The 21,370-nt window shown below is 39.8% G+C and overlaps 3 protein-coding genes across 3 annotated transcripts; 1 reads left to right on the top strand and 2 right to left on the bottom strand.

Moving 5' to 3' along the window:
* Window positions 1–4,009: 4,009 nt before the first annotated feature.
* On the bottom strand, window positions 4,010–6,547 carry LOC148734089 (uncharacterized). The gene is made up of 2 exons (XM_088751991.1): window positions 5,503–6,547; window positions 4,010–5,144 (listed from the first exon to the last, which is right to left on the bottom strand). Exons 1-2 carry the CDS (start codon window positions 5,622–5,624, stop codon window positions 4,181–4,183), a joined length of 1,086 nt encoding a protein of 361 aa, XP_088608117.1. The 5' UTR covers window positions 5,625–6,547; the 3' UTR covers window positions 4,010–4,180.
* Window positions 6,548–8,826: 2,279 nt separating this feature from the next.
* LOC111327746 (uncharacterized) lies at window positions 8,827–18,060 on the bottom strand. Its single transcript, XM_088751656.1, has 10 exons — window positions 17,974–18,060; window positions 16,358–17,882; window positions 15,839–16,097; window positions 15,641–15,711; window positions 15,137–15,556; window positions 14,897–15,020; window positions 11,311–12,057; window positions 10,743–10,964; window positions 9,751–10,018; window positions 8,827–9,477 (listed from the first exon to the last, which is right to left on the bottom strand). Exons 2-10 carry the CDS (start codon window positions 17,762–17,764, stop codon window positions 9,408–9,410), a joined length of 3,588 nt encoding a protein of 1,195 aa, XP_088607782.1. The 5' UTR covers window positions 17,765–17,882; window positions 17,974–18,060; the 3' UTR covers window positions 8,827–9,407.
* Window positions 18,061–19,777: 1,717 nt separating this feature from the next.
* On the top strand, window positions 19,778–21,363 carry LOC148734088 (uncharacterized). The gene is made up of 3 exons (XM_088751649.1): window positions 19,778–19,912; window positions 20,015–20,405; window positions 20,977–21,363. The coding sequence occupies exons 1-3, from the start codon at window positions 19,778–19,780 to the stop codon at window positions 21,336–21,338; spliced, it is 888 nt and encodes a 295-aa protein (XP_088607775.1). The 3' UTR covers window positions 21,339–21,363.
* Window positions 21,364–21,370: the final 7 nt, after the last annotated feature.

The raw sequence follows: 21,370 nt of genomic DNA, 5'->3' as shown, positions 1-21,370 counted from the left end.
ATAAAGAGAGCGACAGCACCTACACGATTTTAAAAAGAGGAAGTTAACTCGCCATCATGTGATTCCAAGTATCGTACACAGGACTTCAAATATTTCTAAAACAAAACGTTTGGACTAGAAAAAAATCCATGCAAAAGAAGGGAAAATGGAAATATAACGAACGAAATAAAACACCTTAATTATAAACAGAAACAAAACGTGGATAGATGGCAACCATAGCAAAATGAGCAATCGGGGGCTGCTAGTCGTAATAATGATTTTAATTTTCAAAGAAATTGTATCGTTTGTCTCAAGAAGTATCTACTTCTGAGTCGGTCAGGAGGTTTTCAAAACACCGCGGGACGAACACAATGCAAATTGAGACCACTGCAATGTACCAGCCGCATGTAAAACATCACTGGAGCTGTCCGCTTTAAACATGAAGCCCAATTGCAGCTGGAGGAGGAAGGGGGTTGGGGAGTGGGCTCCCATCGGCTCAATGTTTTAAGTGCAGTGGAACCTCGATTTGACGAAGTGCTAAGGGACTGAGGAAATTGGTTCGTTATGTCGAGGGTTCGTTGTATCGGAAATCTCGATTTAACGAATTTGGGGAAAACGACCAAAATTTTATCGAGGCATGTTTAACAATTGTTGTTGTTGTTTTTTTTTTCTTTTCTTTTTTGTGTGTGTGTGTGTGTGTGTGTGTGTGTGTGTGTGTGTGTGTGTGTGTGTGTATGTGTGTGTGTGGTGTGACGTTATGTTTAATGGCTATCTAAAACCACAGTACACTGCACAGGTCTGTACTAGCTACAGCACCGGAAATTAAACAGCTCAACGAAATTTTAACTATTACACCTGGCTTGTCAAATGTCATAAGGAAAAGGTCAATGAGTTTCGCAACCAAATAGTACAATTACACAAAAGAAAACCACTTTACTTTACAACTAAAATTGCTAATCAAGACGCCCAATCAAAGTTCTTCCGGTGAAAATTGCCTCATTTTTTGTCATTCTTTACTTTACTACTAAAATTGCCAATCAAGACGCTTGATAAAAAAAAAAATTTAATTGCCTCATATTTGTCTTTCGTTTCAATTTTTTTTATATTCAAGAGAAAGAGCGTGGAAATTCGCTCTCTTTTGTGCCTGACTTTTCAAATTTCATAATGAACATAAAGTGTGTACTACCGTATAGTACTGCACCTTGGTCTGTTTTGCACTTGTCTTTGGTCGCGCGTTGACATTTGTTCGTTATATCGGGGTATCTGTATACGTTTGGGCTTCTAGATTGTGTTCGTTATAACGTGGATTTCGTTATATCGAGGTTCGTTATATCGAGGTGTAGCATACATTTTACTGCAGTAAATGGCTTGAACCCGGGGGTAACATGTGAAGGTGTAGTCTGATCGTCCGGGTGAGTGTAGTCCTGAGAAGGACTGTTGTCGGTGGCGTTTCGACAACCTGTGCGGAAGTCATCATCAGAGTCAAGTGAATGATTGTTATCAGTAGAATGTTCTTATTCCAGTTCGTGTGAAATGATCGGTTGGTTTTGCCGTGATGTTATTGGCTGTAAGACTCAAGTGACGTAAGTCGGTCGTAATTGGTCTGTTTCGATCTGTCGGTAAAGTTAGGTCGTTCTTTTTCGGTCGTTTGTGATGTTTATGTCGTGAATGAGTCGTTTGTATGGAGCGGGTAGTAGTTGACATCTGTTTAGGGGAGTCTGTTCTAAGTTAGTAAACCAGCTTTCCAGAGTCAGTCGTTGAAAATAGTCAGTGCTGCAGGTTAGGCATTGCGTAGAGTCCCAGTCAATGTTGTGGTTGGTAAGTCGATGGTGTTCAGCAATGTGATTGCTGACATCACCTTTCCTCGTCGCCCGTCTGTCTTCAGTTAGTCTTGCTGTGAGGTTTCTGCCAGTCTCACCGATGTAGGAGGCTTGGCAGTCGGAACAATTGATCTTATAAATCGTTCCCTGTCTGTTCCTCGGTTCGTCTTTGTCTTTAACGTTAGTTAGTAACTGACGTAGTGTGGTGATGATGTAGTGTGGGTTTCTGCCAGTCTCACCTACATCGGTGAGACTGGCAGAAACCTCACAACAAGACTGACTGAACACAGACGGGCCAACTTTTGCGAGATTTATTTTCAAGACGAATGCGCCTCTGTTACACCTTTTACGGACAAAACAAAAAACCACTCCTGTTTCATATCAAACTGAATGCCACCGGCTCAGTCTTCTATCGCCCTTCAGAGCTACTTGGAAAATTGTCATAACGCTACTTACAGACATAGTTAGTAGAGGGAGCTCCCTCTACTAACTATGTTGCAGACTGCCGTCTAAGCCAAAAAATACTTTGTAACGCAGTGAGGTCACGGCGCTAAAAGAGTTGAAACAAACTCTACTTTAAACCTCACCAAAGCAACACAACAATAGTCATCATGAATAAGACAGAAAAGACAGAAGAGGCCAAAGTGCAACTCAACAACAGAGTTCACTTAAAACCTCTCAAAGCACAGATAGTAGAAAACAAGTAGGAAAGGGTCAATGAGACCGTGAAATGTTCAGCAGGCAACCGTGGACGATACTCCTACTCTTGTACGTTGGATCAGCGATGATCTGATCGGCCCAAAATAACGAATATGAAATATAAATATAGAGGCAAGACCGATACAACGTAGATAAGTAAATTTTAAGACGGAGCTCTATATTTCGGCTGGCCAAACCAGATTTCTTCAGGTGCAGTGGGAATTAACAGAGAATTGGGGTGATGCTTCATAGATAGCTGTATGATGTAACAGCGGAAATATGTAAAACTAATTTGATTGACAATGTGATAACAATAAAAATAGAAATAGTGAGCAAAAATAGAAATGAAGTAAGGTAAATTGGATAAATAACTAGAAACTAATATATTTCTTCGCGAGCGTTAAGGCCATCTGGATAAATAGTTTTGCCTCTTGAAATTAAAAAAGCTTCCCTGCCTTGCGTACCGAGTCTCTCTTGGAAAACACTTCTTCGATGGCGATTAGCTCCATGTCTTGAGCAGAGTGGTTAGGAGAGGAAATGAAGTGTTCTGCCGCTGTAGTAGGTTTAGATTTAGAGTTAGGTTAATCAATGGTACGGCGGTGTTCATTAAAACGGTCTTTTAAACGTCGTTCAGTTTCTCCTATATATTGTAAGTTACAGCGGTTACACTGAATTAAGTAGATAAGGTTTTTAGTGTCACAGGTCAAGTGAGATTTAATGGGACGTGTTTCGCCGGTAGAAAAAAAGGTATAGTTAGTAAGACCGTCAGAGATGTAGGGGCAAGTAGCGCAGTTTCTACCACAACGGAAAGAGTCGGGGAGGAGTTGAGGGTGGGAAGTGGTAGAATTAGAGGCTAACTATACCTATGAAGCATCACCCCAATAGAGTCCTAAAGTGTGACGTCACGTTGCCATGACAGCATTTTTTTCTGGTCTAAACAGTTTAAACTCATACTTCAAACATGGCGTCTTTATCGATATGCTCACTCGTTTCTTTCTTTTCTGGAGAGCGGAAATCGCTTGATCGCGGAGAAAACCACTTCAAATCCGACCATGTCCAAAGCTTTATTTATTCCAGGGGAGTCATCAAAGGTGAAGTCCAAGCAAGCATGAAAAATAAGGACTACAAAGTCACAGTAAGTTGCCAATTTGGGATCACAACACGTATGTTCAATTCGAAGAACTCCCAACCCCGATTTCACCTCCAATTTAATGTTTATATTGCGGAATATATATTGCAACTTACGTGTCTGTTTCGAATTATCTTTTTATCAGATTTATCTCGATGAAAACCTTGAAATAAAAAACACAGAATGCGAGTGTCCTCGCGGCGAGTTCAAGTGCAGTCACGCGGCAGCCATATTTATTTATGGCATCCATAACCTTAGCAGGACGGACCTGGAATGCCAATGGAAACGAAAGCGAAAGGCAGAAAGCGTACAGTCTGCAAGCCAGATGTTTCCAACGCCACCGAAGAAGAAGGATTACAGCCCTTTGGCGCGCGATCCTAGCCGAGAAGATCGGATGTGGCTGTACAGCGAACTAAAGCGCTATGGCAAATTTACAGGGACCTGCTGGATCTTGAGTCCCGAACCACAGCCTGCTACCCCTCTCCCGATTAAGACGATTGAGGATATCATTTACTCAGAAGGTTTCCTTATGGCATCTACGAAGGAAAAACAATTAGAGTACTTGATTGAGAATGCCAAAGTAGAGGAGAGAACCATAAATGTTGTGAGCACCCTCACTAACATAGGTTATAACTCCATTTGGGGCAACCCCTATAATGACTTTGAAAGAGTTCATTCCCCTGTAGCTGGAATATGTAGCATTCTGCTGGGACATGAGCTTAGGTGCAGCAATTTCAATGTCTGTACAATCAAACACAATGCGGCAACTGCTGTACTCAGTGAAAGAAGATGGCAAACACATCTTGTTCTTTTCTCTAGATGGCACAGTTGTCATGATGTCTTTGAACAGGAGAGAATGCAGAACATGGACAAAAGTTAGTACTATGTTAGCAACAGTTGCAACACTGCATGAAAACAACTGGGCTAAATGTAGATTGGTATAATTTTGTTTCAGTTTCGTCAGAGTGATAAATATCTGGTCCTCAAGTGTGATCGCCTCAACCTTCCATCCAGCATAATAGTTTATTTCACCCTTGAATCTTGAAACATATCCCACAACAATATCAAAAACATCCTTAGTGGGTAGACCTGTCTCCATCCGTATCACCTCAGGGCTCAAGCTCTTAGCAGAGTAGTGTGCACTATAGTAACTTGACACTTCCTTGTGTTTAGCAAGTTCTGTTGAAGTCATATCAAGCTCTATTGACAGCAGAGCTTCTTTGGAACTTGTCTTTTCCTCTTGTGAGCATTCAGTGGAACATGGTTCAGAGTTCTCTTTAATCTCTTCAAGCACAGATGCTACAGTTGGTAATTTCGTGGGCTCGGCAGACACTTTCCGTTTTTTCTTGGGGGTAGGTGTACTGGGAGGTGTTGGTCCTGTACCTGGCAGCAAGTCCAAACTATCAAACAGCTTGTGCCTGTTTCTGTCACTGATGGTTGGCATATTTTCTTTTCGCCCATCTTTAAAGTGACAACTGCAAAGTCGCGAATGTTTGCTGGGCTTTCTATCTCCTCTCCTATAACAGAAAAAGACAGAAGCAGTTACTATACTTGCGCTTAAAAAACCCAAAGTTTAGTTGGTCACATGCTTAACCTTGTAGTCTAAGACGTGACTGCGAAGCGAGTATTTCTCTGAGCTTGTTACTTAATACTAGTTAGTGTAAAAGCTTTGATACTCACAACTATCATATAGTTTTTTAGTAACTAAATAATCTTAGATCAAGACTGAAGACAAGGAAAGGCAAAGCCGCGAGAAAAGAAATAAGACAAGAAAGAGAAACAGCTAATCGTGAATCAGTTTGAGATAAAAAAAAAAACAGCTATTTCTAATCGATGGTACAGCATCGAAATATATATTTTTCGAAAAATACTCACCTTACAAATGATATCCACTTATCATAGAGTGTTTTATGTTTTTTCTGGTCTGGAAACGAAAAGAGTCGGCAGCAGTGGCTTTCAGATGTGTGATTGTAATCTGGATGAAAACACTGGCCCATCGCAAACTTCGTCTCCGTGGCGTTTTGACTCGAATTATTGCTCACCAGGTGCTTTTGTCCGCTTATTATACTCTTCAATAGTAAGGCCAAAGGTTATCTTGATTCTCTTTATCTTATTTCTATTATTGGAGGATAAAATGCGCTATTATAGCTCTTGAAGTGTTCGAGGTCAACGACAATGTGTCACGCTAGGGACGCCATATTGGTTTGTTTAGACCACAGAATTCCGGTGCTATGGAAACGTGACGTAAGCACTTTAGGACTCTATAGCGCAGCGCGCCAGGTCTAAAAATAGATATGTCATCTTTGGACCCCCCGCTGGTTTAGGACAAACACTCGGAGTCTTTACAACGACTTGTATGCGAAATGTGTCTGAAGCAAGACTACTTTCGCTCAAAAAATGCTCTAACTTTCTAAAATGGTTGCAACTAGGCGATTGCTCTTGGGGTACATGTAAAAATGACTAAAGATATCCAGAAAGATTGCAAGATTCGCTTAATTCGCCTAAAGAAATGCTTAAAAATGGTCGAAAAGCCTTCATACCGTTCCCAAAGCCGAAGCATGCATGACTTGGAACTTTGTCAATGCCGGGTAAATGCGTGTTCTAGAAAGAATTTCTCAGTTGATAGTGTTAACTACAATACTTATATTTATGCTGTACACTGAAATCCTTGACAACAAGCCAACCCGCTTGTTTGGAAACGTTACATAGATGATGATCTTCTCGCTATGGAGTACAATCAAAGCAACAATAGAACGTTTCATTGAAAAAGCAAACAATCGTCATCCAACAATGAAATTTATGGCTGAAATTTTCGATAAGGAAACAACATTCCTGGACACCTACATCGATAAAGGCGAACGATTCGAAAAGGACGCAATCCTTGCTGTGCGCACTCATTTTAAACAAACTGAGACATTTCAGTATACACACTATAGTTCCTGTATAGACAATAGGCTTCAATTTGATGAACACATTGCTAACATTTGTAAGAGGAGTAGCCAGCGTGTTGGAGTCCTGATGAGGCTCAGGAATATGATACCAACAGACACCAAGCTGAAGTTGTTTAAGGCAGCCATTCTTCCGTATTTAACATACAGCCATCTTGTCTGGCATTTTTGTAGGGCGAGTGATACTAGAAAATTGGAACGTATTCAAGAAAGGGCACTTAGGGCAGTTTACTGTGATAAGGGGAGTAGTTATGATAAATTATTAGACATGGCTAACCTAAGTACACTGCAGAACAGAAGACTACAGGATATAGCCATTCTTATGTATAAGGTAAAGAACAATTTATCTCCTAATTACATATGTAGCCTTTTTCAAATTCCACAACTTAGGTACACACTGCGTAATAATGATTTTGGTATACCTAGATTTAATACTGTCACTTTTGGAAAACATTCGCTTAGATATATGGGACCCAAAATATGGGCAATTGTACCAAGAAATGTAAGAGAACTGACATCCATATCATCTTTTAAATGTAACATACGTAGAATAGACCTTGTTTCTAAATTGACTGATAGTAAATGTGAAAACTGCCTTTTATGTAAGACTTAGGTTAGATTTTAAATTGTACATATATATTGTTTTATTTTTAAATTTCTTAAATTTTTAGGTAGTATTTAGTGTCCCCAGTTAGTGGTTGTATAACTGCTATTTTAGATTTGACACATAAATAAAAGGTTTGTCACCCACAAGGAGTTAAGAAAGGCTTAGTAAAAGGAGAGGCCCTTAGACATCTCAGAAAAAACTCCTCTCAAACAATATTCTAAGAGAAAATTGCAAATTTCAAAGCGCATTTGCGAAAGAGAGGCTACCCAGAGGCCCTCATTAACACAACCCTGTCAGAGGTGAATTTCAAAAACAGGAAACTAGTTCTTCAACAGAAACCGAAGACGAACCAACGAATCTTGCCTTTTATTTTACAATACCAACCATCAGTGCCAAACCTAAAGCAAATTCTCATTAGACACTGGCACTTAATAGAAACAACCAGTACTGAGCGAACTATACAAAAATCCGCCACTCGTGTCTTAAAAATGAGGGCGATCGCTCAAAGACATGCTCGTGAGGGCCAAACTTTGAATAGGCTATTCTAAACACGCGCTGAGGCGTCGTGTAGGCCTGTCAACCCCCTTTTTACATTGAACTGTTAGATCCTTAAGTTTCACGCGATCGACTTTACTTTCCTTTAGTATCTTCGCCTGAAGCCATTTCCCATCATCTATACTTGAATCAACTACATGTTTTCCCGACTCGAGGCAGTCACGAACACGTGCGAGGTCTGCTCATTTTCCGCTCAATTTCAAGCCTCTACACTTTAACCAACGCTTCAATTGTGTGCTTGTATAGTTCTCTTGGTCTTGCTCGAACTTTGAGCCAGGAACACCGTCGTTTTGATTTAAAATACGAGCTTTAGAGGCGTTTGAACTAGAGATGGGCGCATCATCGCCCATATTCATTAACTCGAGAAGCGTGTTTGTTTGTCCTAATCGTTCTAGGGGGTCAAAATTTTGTGACGTCACAAACGCGCAGCGCCATTCTGTGTTAATTCCCACTGCACCTGAAGAAGGCTGGTTTGGCCAGCCGAAATATAGTGCTCCGTCTGAAAATTTACTTATCTACGTTGTATCGGTCTTGCCTCTATATTTAATGAGACCAAATGCATAGGGGAAAACACATTGATGGCTTAGAAATGGCTTTCACAAACTCCCGATATCCGCCTTCGGATACACAATTAGCCATTGCCGAAAACTTTTACTAATCACCGATCATTTCTTACAGAAAAGGACAATCCCTTACGACAAGAAAAAATACAGTTCGAAGGCGATAAAGCGATGCGATCACAAAAGCCACATTGGGAGTCCGTGCCGTTCTGTGTTTATCTTTCTTCGCATGGCAAAAATTCATCGTTTGTCGGCGCAAAACTATCCACAGAAGCTTCAGATGATTTCTGGGGCAATTCATCGCCTGAAAAAGTGGACATTTCCCGACTGACAACGAAACAGTTCTCAAAAGAGTGATATGTGTGATTCTCTGTGCAGCGAACGAAGAGAGTTGTGACAAAGCAAAGCATAAGTTTGTTGAGCCTTTGACGTCATGATGACGTTTTTGCGAGCTCGGCTGGAACATGTTTTCAGCAATGGCGGACGATTTTTGGACGACTTTGAAGCGGTAAAAATTGGTCATCGAAGGTTTGTTTTGAGTTTTTAATGGCAAAAAGGGTCTTAACTTGACCCAATTCAACATTGTGTAAACAAGTTAGGCCAAAATAAAATGGTCCATTTTCGTCTCAGGGGCTCTTTAAAAAGGTTGCCTTCTTTATTATTGTTTTAGCGATTTTTTTCGGTTGCTGCTTACATAATCCCTAAACAGTAAACTGGGAGTACAAACAAGCTATTCCCTCCACAAGCTAAGAAACTTTACCAGAAATCTAAAAAGAGAAAGCCATCAAAATTTACGACACACTACACTCAAACTACATTAAACTAAACCCGGTTTTTATCGCACGCCAAGTTTATTCTAGCAATACGGTCTCTGCCAGTCAGTTCTGGAGGTGCTCGTGCGCCTTAGTCTTAACAGACTACCTACGTATGAATAAAGGATCTTTTTTGCCATTGTGTACACCTTAGCTATCCCTACAATGTACCTATTGAATAGTTCAAATTTGAGAAGACGAAGAGAGAACCCTCCGGCTTAATAAAGAAACTACGAAAAGTTGTGTCTCATGATTGTTACGAATTTCAACTCCTGACGGGAGTCAGCGATCCAGTAGATTAGCGGATTCCTTTGGCTGCCAAGTCTTCTTTGACTCGTCGAAGATAGTCTGGGTCGGGATAACCGTACCTGTAATGATAATTACAGCCATAGCGATAATATTTGTAGTTTGCATTTCGCTGTTATCCGGCTTCGTATTAAAGCCGTTAAACCACATGACAAAAACGCTGCAACAACGGTAAACATACCGCTAGAGGATGTTTGAAATAATCTGTGTCGCAATCACAAAAGTTAAGCTTGGAAATTCAAATCTTTACAGCACCTTCGATTCTGAAGTATCAGTTTCGGAAGGTCAAGAATATCTTCTTGGTCTCTAGATAATACTACTTAACACTCACTCACCCTTGAGGACCTCCATGAGTATTGGTCTTGTGGTGAATAGTGTTCCACGTAATCTGATTTGACAACCCAGATGTTATTGTTGTACCCACAGTGAAAACCAACCGAGCATCAAAGGCTCTCTTCAAAAGGGCTAACACCTCCCTCCCCTCTTGGTTATCGGGTAGGTACGCAGAGCGACTGGTTCCAAAGTAGCTTTGGCCAGGGTTTGGATGCTCTGGGCCTTGTGTTCCGGGTGGAAAGTAATAGGTGATGAGGATTGTACCGAAGCCTGCATGTAAATTATACCCAGAAAATTACTGCCAGCGTTTGCTTTACCATAATGCGATTCAGAATAATTTTATAGCCCTAATTGTGGATGATAAAGTCAAATTTATAGAGAAAGCTAGTATAAAACCTCAGGAGCAGGTGAAGTTTTTGTAAATTAATCAAAGCATTAATTTATATTCTTACAAGTTAAGAAAATCTTTGACCACAGTTAGCGGAAATGACGCAATCTGATTGGCCAATTTGCCGTTGTCGATAAGAGTACAGACAACCCTGCTCATGTCAATTTGTTACGCATCGTGTCACGCATTGAAAGAATCGTTTTATTTGACGTCAATATCGTGTAAAAAAAATAATCGACCGTGGTTAGCGTGGTCTGTACTCTAATCAACAACGATACTCGCCATCACAGCTGTCAAAATTTGTTGCGGGTCCACAAGGCGCAACTTAACCACTGTCGATTGATAAATCTCAGCTGAGCTGCAATAAAAGAGATTGCGAAGGTGCGAAGGATTGATTATCAAATCGATTGATTTTTTATTTGGTATGGTTGAGTCAGGGTAATGGGCTCCTGGTTGCGTTCGACCAGGAGCGCAGTTACAACGAGGGGATCTTAAACTATTTAAAGTTAAAATACGTCACAAAATATCCCTATTGCATCAATAGTTATTCCGATACTTAGTATTTTGAGTTATAAGTTATTTATAGGTATTCTGTAACTTTATTACCTTTATAGCCTGGCAGACTCTGACGAAGTTTCTGAACCTGCATTTCTCCATTGGGCTGATTTCCTTGAACAGCACCTTGAGGTTCCTTACAAATTGGACACCTGTTGTCGTACTCTAAAACAGTTTCCACACAACTAGTGCAGAAGACGTGCTTACACTTTAAAGATCGAGCATTTTTCACGGTATCGAGACAAATGGCGCATTGGTCATCCTTACGAGCTCCTACAGAAGCAAATCCATGATATAAGTAATGTGAATCAGATATACCTAAATTCATGATCATAATTCCTTCTAGGAAATTATTACGACATAAGCAACAAAGGAGATAAAAAGGGATTGATAACCAATTCAAGTCTCTGTACCCGGAACGCTTTTATTACTCCAAAGAGTAAATTTACATGAAAGGTATTTTTTCCAAATTTAGACGAACAGCTTCAATATTTTTTTGTTCAGTCATCCAGTTGCACACCTAAAATATTTTGTTTATTAGCTGCATACAACTAATTGATAGAAAGGGTTAACAGTCATAATTTACGATAATTTTCGCCGTCATGAAAAATGAAATTACCTTCTGACGATGCTGAGGGCCCCCTTTCGCCATCACGTCTTTTTCTTTTCAATACATCGCGGAAGAAAATATCTAATGAGGTGATATCCGGCGATAGCGGATCATTCACATCATTCATTCCACTTGTTTCTTTCTTTTTATCCCTTTTTGGTCTCGATGGGTTGGATGTCTTCGGACCACCTGCCAGAAGGTTATCTTTTTGGATTTGGAAGAACTCCATGAATTCTCTCTTAAAAACTTTCACTGTTGCATCATCGATATTCACAAATCTTATATCGATCAAAGTCAACGTCGATGGATCTCTTTTCGTAAGGTATTCTTTCACGGCATCAAACATAACTTTTGCACAGACATCTTTCGGCATGCCATAGATTCCTGAGCTGATCGCTGGAAAGGCAATTGACTTATACTTTTTTCCGCTTGCAGCTGCAAGACTTTCAAGACAAGCCATTCTCAAAGCATTTTTACATTTTTCTTGTTCTGCTTTCCGCCAAATGGGACCAACTGCATGGATGATTCTTTTACATGGCAACTTACCAGCCCCAGTGGTGGCTACCTCTCCATCCTTCAGGCGGCCGTGTTGATGGATGTAGTGATCCGACTCTTTCTGTATACCATGGCCCCCTTTCTTGATAATTGCACCAGCGACTCCTGCACCATGATCCAGTCTGGCATTGGCTGCATTCACTATCGCATCAACTTGTTGATCCGTGATGTCACCCTTCACAACAGAAAGCTTCACTGAACCTGTACAATAAAACGAGCTGATTATAAATATAAAGGCCGTATCTTATTAGTTATATTACTTCGATGTTTATACTATCCAGTTTTTCCCATGTACTTTCCATATTTAAACATCCCGTGAAACAAATGAGGAGGGCTCAAAGTTTAATTTTGGTTTTGGAAGCACTTGCACTACCAGGTGTAAATTTTTAGACGCACTGCTAAAATTCTAGGTGAACAGCGAAAAATTTTAGGAACTCAGCCTAAAATAGTGGTGAAACCCAAAAAAAAAAGAAAGCTTCAGACGTTGTATAAGTAATAATTTAACGGTATGTTGTCTTTTATTTTAAATGAATCTGTGTTTGTTCCTACCTCCAGGCTATTACTCTACATTGGAGATAACAATAATACTGTTACGTTTTTTTTTTTAATTAACCTTCTCGATCTCAAGAAGTATTGCACTTCATGGTGCATTCAAGGTAACAGAAAAATTCCGTATTCATTTCCTTTGAAATGAACGTGAATAACTAAGAAAATATACACTGTCAGTTTACTGCTCACAACTTTCATTTGATTTCCAATGAATACACTTTTAGTTTAAAGCTGAAACAGACTTGGACGTAGAACAAAGTGATTAATACAACATTAACTCGATCATTCGAAATCCGGTGAGTCCCACGAGTCAGCAACTGAAATTAGTTCATCTGGCCACCTTCTGTAAGCAAAGTTGGGACGCCTTGGTCTCTGATCGCTACGGTTCAAATAACAATCCCTGCAATAAACATGGCTCTATCAATGGAGCTGGACACTGATGAAGCTTTCGAGTTCGAAGCTGAAGAAGAAGGCGCCGGCCGGCTGTTGAATAACAAACTATAGTTATGCAAATGAGCGTTTCGTAAGAGAATAACATTGATTGCCATTGACTTAACTAAGACGTACGATACAATACAATAAAACAATTTATTATTCATCGTTTTATTTAAATTGTTCTCACCGTGAAGAAAAAAATTCTTTTAAACCAGGTTGTTTAGACATTCTTGCCTCTGGCTTGACCTTTCACATCGACCGGTGAACTTGATTGCCGAGAAGCACGTGCTTTAAAGGTAGCCTTGACTCGCATGCGTCAGCGGAGTATTCGCAAAACCGAACAGGGCTGGGATGGAATAGGAATATGGAGCACCGAGTTCGGAGAACCCACGGCAGAAAAAGACGAGTAAAACACACACTGGTGCAAGGAAAATGATAACTTTATTGTTTGCAGCCTGATTATGTCATACCTACGATTGAACTTATTAATTTAATATTCCGTTTCGTGTCCAACCAGTCGGAGTCATTTTAGAATGATCAGGTGAGAAAACAGAGTTGAGTGGTGATAAGCTCAGTCGCACTAATTTCTGGGATTTATAGGCGCGCAAGTGCGTTCACACATGAATTTTTAGGCGCACAATTAAAAATCTAGTTGCATGTGCGACCAGCTGGTCGCTAACTTTGAGCCCTGAATTGTGGAAATAAGGATTTTGTATTATACTTAACTAAGTTGGAGGTAAAAATCAGCACAATGCATTTATAGACCATCTACAGTAAGCAGTTTTCAGGGAAACGTGCATGTGGATGTTAGCTCAAAATAATTCCACGTTCGTCTTGTTCTTCAGCCTTTAAGTCTTATAGGCCTGTGTAAAAAGTGACTTTAGTTTTTCAAGACATTTAAGGATAAATGAGAATCATATTCATGGTCAACTAAAGAGAGTACAGCTAAATAATTCCTAGGTATTTTCTTCTTGTCAGGAAATTATACGGACAACGTTGATTAACAACGAATGTACATCTATCAAACACGCATTTCGCAGATATAAGAGATTGCTAGAAGCTTTTCTAACACTCCTGTACAGTTGATACTTCTTTATTCCTTGCTTTGATCTCTTAATACAACTTACTACTATCGGGACTAGCTCAGCTCTGAGTGAAAATGTTGTTCACCAGCTTATAAAGGTGATACTTATTAAGCTGTCAATCTTCATGCATCATCATTGTTTTTATCTTAACTAGCGAATCATGCTAAGTTACGTTAAACAGTCCCTGTATACTAAGTATGTACTTTCGAGTTGTTTACGCAGTTACAAAATCGTTTTCTACCTTAAATTTCTTACATTTCCAGTTTTAATTAGTTCCGGTAAAACAAAAACAAGATTGGCAATATTAAAAAAAAATATAAAGAAACCGTTGCGTGGATTAGAATTGCACTTAAAAAGATAACTAAAACGAAAACAGTCCTTGAACTTTGTTACATAACAACAGAATAAACAGAGGATTCGAGGAAGAAGGAGTGTACACAAGTACCGCCCCCTTACGGTCACCTTAAAGAAAGAGGTGTCAAATTAAAATTTAAGAAATATTTCCTTGATCGTGAATTTGACATAGAATTTAATCTAAAAACGAGCCTGAAAATAGTAGAAAGTATAACAAGTAGAAATTTCCTGGAATTCCTCTACGAGTCTAACTTTTACCAGAGCGATTTACTCTCTTCTTTATCAAACAGATCAAAATAATTGAAATATAGCTTACTGCGAGATAACCAAAATATTCTATCACAAGTTGTAATTACCGTAGAAACTGAACATCTGCTTTCAAGTCTAAATTAACGACCACAATGAGAAAAAGTTGACAGAAATTCTACCTGAAAGTTATGACCGCCAAAACGAATGGAAAGGATCAACTTTGCTTAGTTATAATTTCTGTACTGAATGGCTTATAGTATTTCCTTTTATGTTCTTAACACTTAAATAAGTTTAAAAACACACTTCATAAAAATTCTTGCTAAATGCCAATTTTGTCTTTTAACAAGACGCATCAATTCTGCACTTACCAAGTTTGTGTTCCAACGAATCACCACCATCAGAATCGTCGTCACCCTCACCTGTCCAATCCCCGTTCCAACCCTCAGGCTCCGGTGCAGTATGATTATAATCAGACGCTCGGTGAGGAGATCGCTGAGAAATTTATCCACCAAACAATCTTCGCCGTAGACTTTCCAGTGTTTGCGGTCCTCGCATTTTTCAACCAAGACGGGGTGTGTCTTGCCTATGTCCCTGATACGTTGCCTCACACGTGTTGGTGTTTCCTCGTCTCTCGGAATAAATTGTTCGAGCTTCATGCGCTTATGAACATCTTGATAAAGAGTAATGAAAGCATCGCATCCCTCATCAAATTCTTTAACAGTGCAGCGTCCGGTTGGTGCCACGATGACTTTGTTATCAACGGCTTCTCTATGCACTTTTACTCTAAAATCCTTTTCGATTCTCTGTAAGTCTTCGCCATGGGCTCTGACGAACAAAGGGAAAAACCTCTTCGTCGTTTCGTACTGTTGAGGTTCCAAATTTGAAGATTCTTCCTCTTCAAAGTTATTTTCGTTACCTGAGCCTTTTACAGCGCCTGCTTCCTTCTCATTTTCCAAGTGACCAGTCTCATTTGATGTAGGACTTGAAAATTTCTCTGGATGCTTCGCTGATCTCCTTTTCTTCTCTGACTCATCGGAAATTTACGGTCTCAAATCTAAATTCTGAACCACATTTCTTAAGTAGTGGCTGAACAGATCTCGACTCTGTTTTACTTGTTGGAAACTCCCTGAAAGTAAAAACCCTTCACTTGTATCGTGGAACTCGATGTCAGTCTCCTCCTTAACTTTGTTGCGAACAAGTTCTTATAAAGGTGATACTTACTAAGCTGTCAACCTGTACTTTCACCTTTAAACATCCCGTGAAGTAAATGTGGAAATTAAGATTTTATGTACTCTACTTACGTTAGTAGCAATAGCTAGCTCCCCTGAGTGCGTTAACACACTGTGATCTACTTAAAACAATTTTAGGGAAGCCTGTATGTGAACGTTGGCTCAAAGTAATATTAAGTTCGTCCTGCTGCTCAGTCTTTGAAGTCTCAAGCTTGTGTTTATCTAACACGCATTTGCAGATACAAAGAGATGCATAAATGCTGCACTTACCCAGTTTGTGTTCCAACGGATCATCATTATCAGAATTATCGTCACCCTCATCTGTCCAATACCTGTTCCACTAAAAGAGTCAATCATAGTTGTTTTGAAGGTTTATCCGCGAAAGTGAATCGATTTTCTTAGTGTAGCCAGTTTCTAATGAAATACAACTTTAAAGCGTAAAGTGAATTCAGTGAAGAAATCATGGGGAAGTTCAGGGATCCAGCGAGAATTACATCAGCGGTGGTGACTTTTCAACAAATATATCAAGCTCATATTCATGTAGATTACGTTCTTTCAATTGAAACTGCTTGGAAGTTTAAGGAACATGAAAAACGATACCTGATAAAATGCCTGTGGTTCTCTCTTTCTCACTCTTAAAGTGAACGGACTGTCCTTGATGGCTTCACCACGGACAGTAACGGATATTTTGAAGTCACCTGTTGTCTCACTTCTGTACTTTACCTGATATCGGCCATTCTTTGAGTCTGTCACGCTGGCTATCAAAGTCCCTTTTTTATTGATAGAAGTTATTTCAACATTGACCTGATCGATTTCGCTATAAACTATTTGGCCCTCGATATCTTTTGTAATCACAGTAAATGTGCTCTCTTCTCCTTGGATGGCCTCAGTCAAACCTTGACCTTCCACAACAGATACCATAGGTTCCGAAACTGTCCTTATCAGCTTTCCAGGTCCGTCTTTCAAGCAACTGAAATCATTTGAACTGTACATAACTTCAGGGAAATCCAGTGTAGGTTCAAAAGGCACGGATAGTTCCTGCAGTCTGTTCTCCAACATTTCTTCGACGTTTAATATTTCTGGTAGATTCTTACGAGAAAGAATTTCCTCGCCAAATTGCAGGCTGCTGTCGATGTCCACCAGTCTATCATCCAAGCTCGACATCTGGTTTGAAAATTCAGCTTTAAATGCCTCTTTCTGCTTCATTAACTTTTCTGTGATGTCTGTTTCATGCTTACGAATGAATGTGATCCATTGTTCTGCAATTACGCGTACACTGTTCGTTGCTCGCTCAAAGCTGTCGATTACTTTGGATCTACGTTTCTCCAACGATTCCTTTTTGTTTCTCAAGTGAGATCCGTTCGACTGAACCTCTTGTATCCTATTCTTAATTTCAGTTGTCTTATTTTCTAGTCCTTTCTCGAGTGAAATTTTCTTGTGGTCGTCGTGATCCAATATGGCGCAATCACGACAAATGCAAATTCGACATGCTAAACAGAAAAATCTAAATTCGTCGTCGTGTTCCTTGCAAACGTTTGCTTTCCGAGAGTAGTCATCTACATCACGAGACTGAAGTTTTCCGATTTCCTTAAGTTGATGGCCTCTGAAGTCTTTCCATTTCTTGTGTAATGCAGCGCATTCTTCGCACAGTAAACAGTTGCAATTAGAGCAGTAAAACTTCAGCGATTTTTGTTCGTCGCATTTCCCGCAACATGATGATTCTTCTTGACCAGTGTATGCCTCCACAATTTCCACCATTTGTTTGTAAAACAGGTTCGACGGAAGACTGTCGATATCATTGTTAGGGCACTCAGTTTTTGTTCGGCAAGTCGGGCAACTCAAAGCTTCCTTGCGTTGTTGTCGAAGCCAACCTTCCAGACATGATTTACAGAACGTATGAAAACATTTGAGTATTTTCGGTTCCTTGTTTTCGCCAAACTGTTCCTGACACACTGGGCATTCTACTTCCTTTTTCACATCATCGAAGAAGCTTTTACTTTGCGCCATAGCTTCTAATGAGGCAGCGGGAGAAATTCGCTTTGTAATAGATCTAGATTTACAGTTTCGTTTTATCGCAGGCGGCCCAAGGGTACTGACTGTGTGTGATCTTGGGGTCTAAAGTCAACTTTATAAAAGGAAAAATTATATAAAAAAAATTAAGAAAACATTTCAAAGGACAATAAAAGCGAGAAATATATGGTATGAAGTATCCTTACTTTTTTCCCGTGGCTACTTTGTCCTTTACGGTCCTTTTAACGCTGTTTTGGCCACTTTGTTTGTAACGCGTGCGGTGTTACCAGTCAACTGAAAATAGAAAAATTATTCAGTTGGCCGGTAGCACTACACGCGTTACAAAGAAAGTCGCCAAAACAGCGTTAAAACGACTGCTAGCAACAAAGCGGCTACGGAAAAAAGGTAAGGAGACTTCACTCGTGTTATTCCTCGCTTTTATTATTCTTTTTAACTTTATTGTTATAATTTTTACGCTTGGGCTGCTTTTGGTTTTACACTAATTCACTTGGATACGCACAGGCAGCCCAAGCTCACTCCTAGAAAAGCGGACGTGATTCTTACCGTGTTGCGTAACGTTTTATTTTTATAAAGGTTTGTATGGGATGTTATCGGTTTGCCTTAAAAGAGAGAAAAAAATGTCTTGTTTTGAAATAAAATGGGCTTACCTTATTGCCTTGTTGTTTTCTTTGTTGATTCCGAGCGTCTCAGGCCATTTTGAAGCGTTTTCGGCGAGTTAGCGCTATGTTGGTGTTCAACTGCTAAAAGAAAGACAAGACCGGAAACCTATTTTAGAAGCGTCCGTCGCCCGAAGCGAATAATTCCGCCAAAAAATTACCACCAGTCTCGATTCCTCCAGAAAATCAAAGCAGAGATGTTGCAGTTCCATTTTCCATTCACTCGATTCACAATTCCTCGCACAGATCTTTCACTAGCGATACTTTTATCTCCAGATCGATCGGCTTTCCAATTTCGAATTTGGCTGTTTGAAACGTTCGCGGCCCGTTCGCCGATCGCACAGTATGTTGGGTAACAAAAATAAGCCCCGTATGATGCACGATCCTCGCAGTAGATAGCGTTATTTAAGCAACAGCGAAAATCAGACCTGAAAAAAAGCAGGCCTGTACGGGATTCGAACCACTGACCTCTGCGATACTAGTGCAGCGCTCTACCAATTGAGCTAACAAGCCAACTGGGTGCAGGCCGTTGAGTTGATTCGTAATAAACCCGTGAAAGTGATAAATCAGATACAATGAAATATATGAAGTTCATATATTTTGAACTGCGGTATTAGATACGTATGATGCACGATCCTCGCAGTAGATAGCGCTATTTAAGCAATAGCGAAAATCAGACCTGAAAAAATCAGGCCTGTACGGGACTCGAACCACTGACCTCTGCGATACTAGTGCAGCGGTCTACCAATTGAGCTAACAAGCCAACTGGGAGCAGTTGATTATTTGAATTAAAGAGCAATACGGCCTGTTCTGTGAGAACATTCTTTATGATGCTATCAAGAAAGAATTGGAGTGCTCCCTCTGCCAGGAACAATTTACTGAGACCAATCAACCAAAAGTTCTCACATGTCAACATACTTTTGTTTTTTTGACATGCAGTTTAAGTAAAGCTTTGATCCTCGCAGATGAGCTGCAATTCAATAAATTATAGTATGGAAGCTATAAATGGGATTCAAATTTGTGCCTTCCAGAGTAACTTTTTATTTCCTGCAGTCGCTGTTGGGTCGCTGTTGGATCTGCATTCGCCATTACGGAACATCGAGATCCGATAGATCACAACATCATGTCGCTTGAAGATGGAGCAAAGAAGCAGAGAGGGATTATCCAAAGTAGCTTGAGAGATATTTAGGAGAATTCTTTGCTTCTGAGGAACCATTTTGAGTCTTTAAGTGAAAGAAAAGCGAAATACAATAATAGCATCGATAAAGTGGCGGCAGAAGTTCATAGCGTGACGGAAGGTATTAAAAATGTTCTTCGTCAACAGGAAGAAATGATGACAGAAAAGTTGGCAAAAGAAAAGTCGCTTTACGACGAGGCCATAAAATATGAGTTGTCGAAGCTCGTCGAAAAGCTCCGACTAATGTACAAGAGCACAAGACATGGTAGAGAAGTTTTACAAACAAATGACGTAAGGAAAATGTTAGACGTAAAACATCAGCTTCATGGAACTGTTGCGCAAAGGTTTCAGAATTCTACGCCACTACTAAGATATCCAGAGTTCAAGTATTAGATAAATACGCTGCCTCCAGATTTCCGTCTTGGTGTGCTACATGTAACCTTTACAGAGCCTTACTTTTCTGTTGGAACAGGACAAGGACTAACTGAAAGTATTCAAGGAGAGGTAAGCTACTTTACGGTCACAACGAAGGATTCAGGCGGCAAAACAACCTACAGTGAAATTGACAACGTCACGGTGGAGATCACATCCGTACAACAGGGAACCAAAAATATTCCAGCTCTTGTAAAGGACTTAAAAGATGGCCGTTATTGTGTATCTTACACGCCAAGAGCTGTTGGAGACTTCAAGGTATCAATCAAAGTGAGGGACGATCCAATCAATGGAAGTCCCTTCCAGTTGGTTGTAGCCCCAAAACCGAAGCCAGTTTTCAGCAAATTTCATGGTAAGAATATAATTTCAGTTGGCCCAATACACTTTAGAGAATTTGCCAAGTCAACTCCAAGGGTTTAAACCCTAGCAGCAGTTCCTTGCGTTACACGCGCATGGCCTTGTGTAGGGACCTGCTAAAAATACAGATGAATGATTTTTATTTCTCATTTAAGGGAGAAATCTATTTGTTTTTTTGACATGCAGTTTAAGTAAAGCTTTGATTTAAGTGAGAAATCCATTTGTTTTTTTGACATGCAGTTTAAGTAAAGCTTTAGACTGTCTGCGACGCAGGCTATATATACATAATCAGCAATATATCACTGTTGGTGAGGCAAACAGTAAATCTGGTACATTCACTCTAAAATAACAATCGGCTACACAAACAGATTATATGGGCTCCTCGTAGTCTCGTCATGGCAAAGAGGACCAACTGACATATTAATTTTAGCTTGTTGTGGTTCACTACCTCTGCAATGAATGAAAGTTTTTATATCAATGAAACGTACTCCAAACCTCGAGCGTGTATACCACAATTTGGTTACAATATGAAAAGTCTAAACAATGTTTTAATAATTCCTGTTTAGATGTTATTTTGCCAAGCAACTGGATCCCTCAGCCGAAAAACCGATGGGGTGGAGAACTTACCGTTCATCTTGTTGAGCTAGATCCTGTGAACAATGCAAAGGAATACCAAGAAGTTCAGAATCATGCTCAAAAAACATGTCACAGCAAAATTATGATCTTGAGAATTGCAAGAGTTCAAAATCCATCTCTCTACAGGACATATGCTATGCGAAAGAAAAAAATGGATGAGTTGAAAGGAAGCAATGAAAAGCGACTATTCCTAGGGATCCCGGGAAGCAAATGCCAACAAATAAATGAAACGGGTTTTTGTCTTTTCCAAAACAAAAATGGTATGAAATATGGATTTTTTTCCCTCTGCTAGTTTGCACATATATTGTGTGTTTCATATAGAAA

This window comes from Stylophora pistillata, chromosome 3 (assembly GCF_964205215.1).
Source record: "Stylophora pistillata chromosome 3, jaStyPist1.2, whole genome shotgun sequence".
In the NCBI taxonomy this organism is placed as follows: domain Eukaryota; kingdom Metazoa; phylum Cnidaria; class Anthozoa; order Scleractinia; family Pocilloporidae; genus Stylophora; species Stylophora pistillata.
This window is presented reverse-complemented; position numbering and strand designations above follow the sequence as displayed.

Coding starts and splice junctions, on each gene's coding strand:
- LOC111327746 (XM_088751656.1), bottom strand. CDS start 17,764: ATGGCGCAAAGTAAAAGCTTCTTCGATGATGTGAAAAAGGAAGTAGAA. Junction 16,098..16,357: donor AACCACAGGCATTTTATCAG/GTATCGTTTTTC, acceptor TGACTCTTTTAG/TGGAACAGGTATTGGACAGA. Junction 15,021..15,136: donor ACGAGGAAACACCAACACGT/GTGAGGCAACGT, acceptor TAAATTTCTCAG/CGATCTCCTCACCGAGCGTC.
- LOC148734088 (XM_088751649.1), top strand. CDS start 19,778: ATGACAGAAAAGTTGGCAAAAGAAAAGTCGCTTTACGACGAGGCCATA. Junction 19,913..20,014: donor AAGTTTTACAAACAAATGAC/GTAAGGAAAATG, acceptor TTCAAGTATTAG/ATAAATACGCTGCCTCCAGA. Junction 20,406..20,976: donor AGTTTTCAGCAAATTTCATG/GTAAGAATATAA, acceptor ATTCCTGTTTAG/ATGTTATTTTGCCAAGCAAC.
- LOC148734089 (XM_088751991.1), bottom strand. CDS start 5,624: ATGGGCCAGTGTTTTCATCCAGATTACAATCACACATCTGAAAGCCAC. Junction 5,145..5,502: donor AAGTGGATATCATTTGTAAG/GTGAGTATTTTT, acceptor TTTCTGTTATAG/GAGAGGAGATAGAAAGCCCA.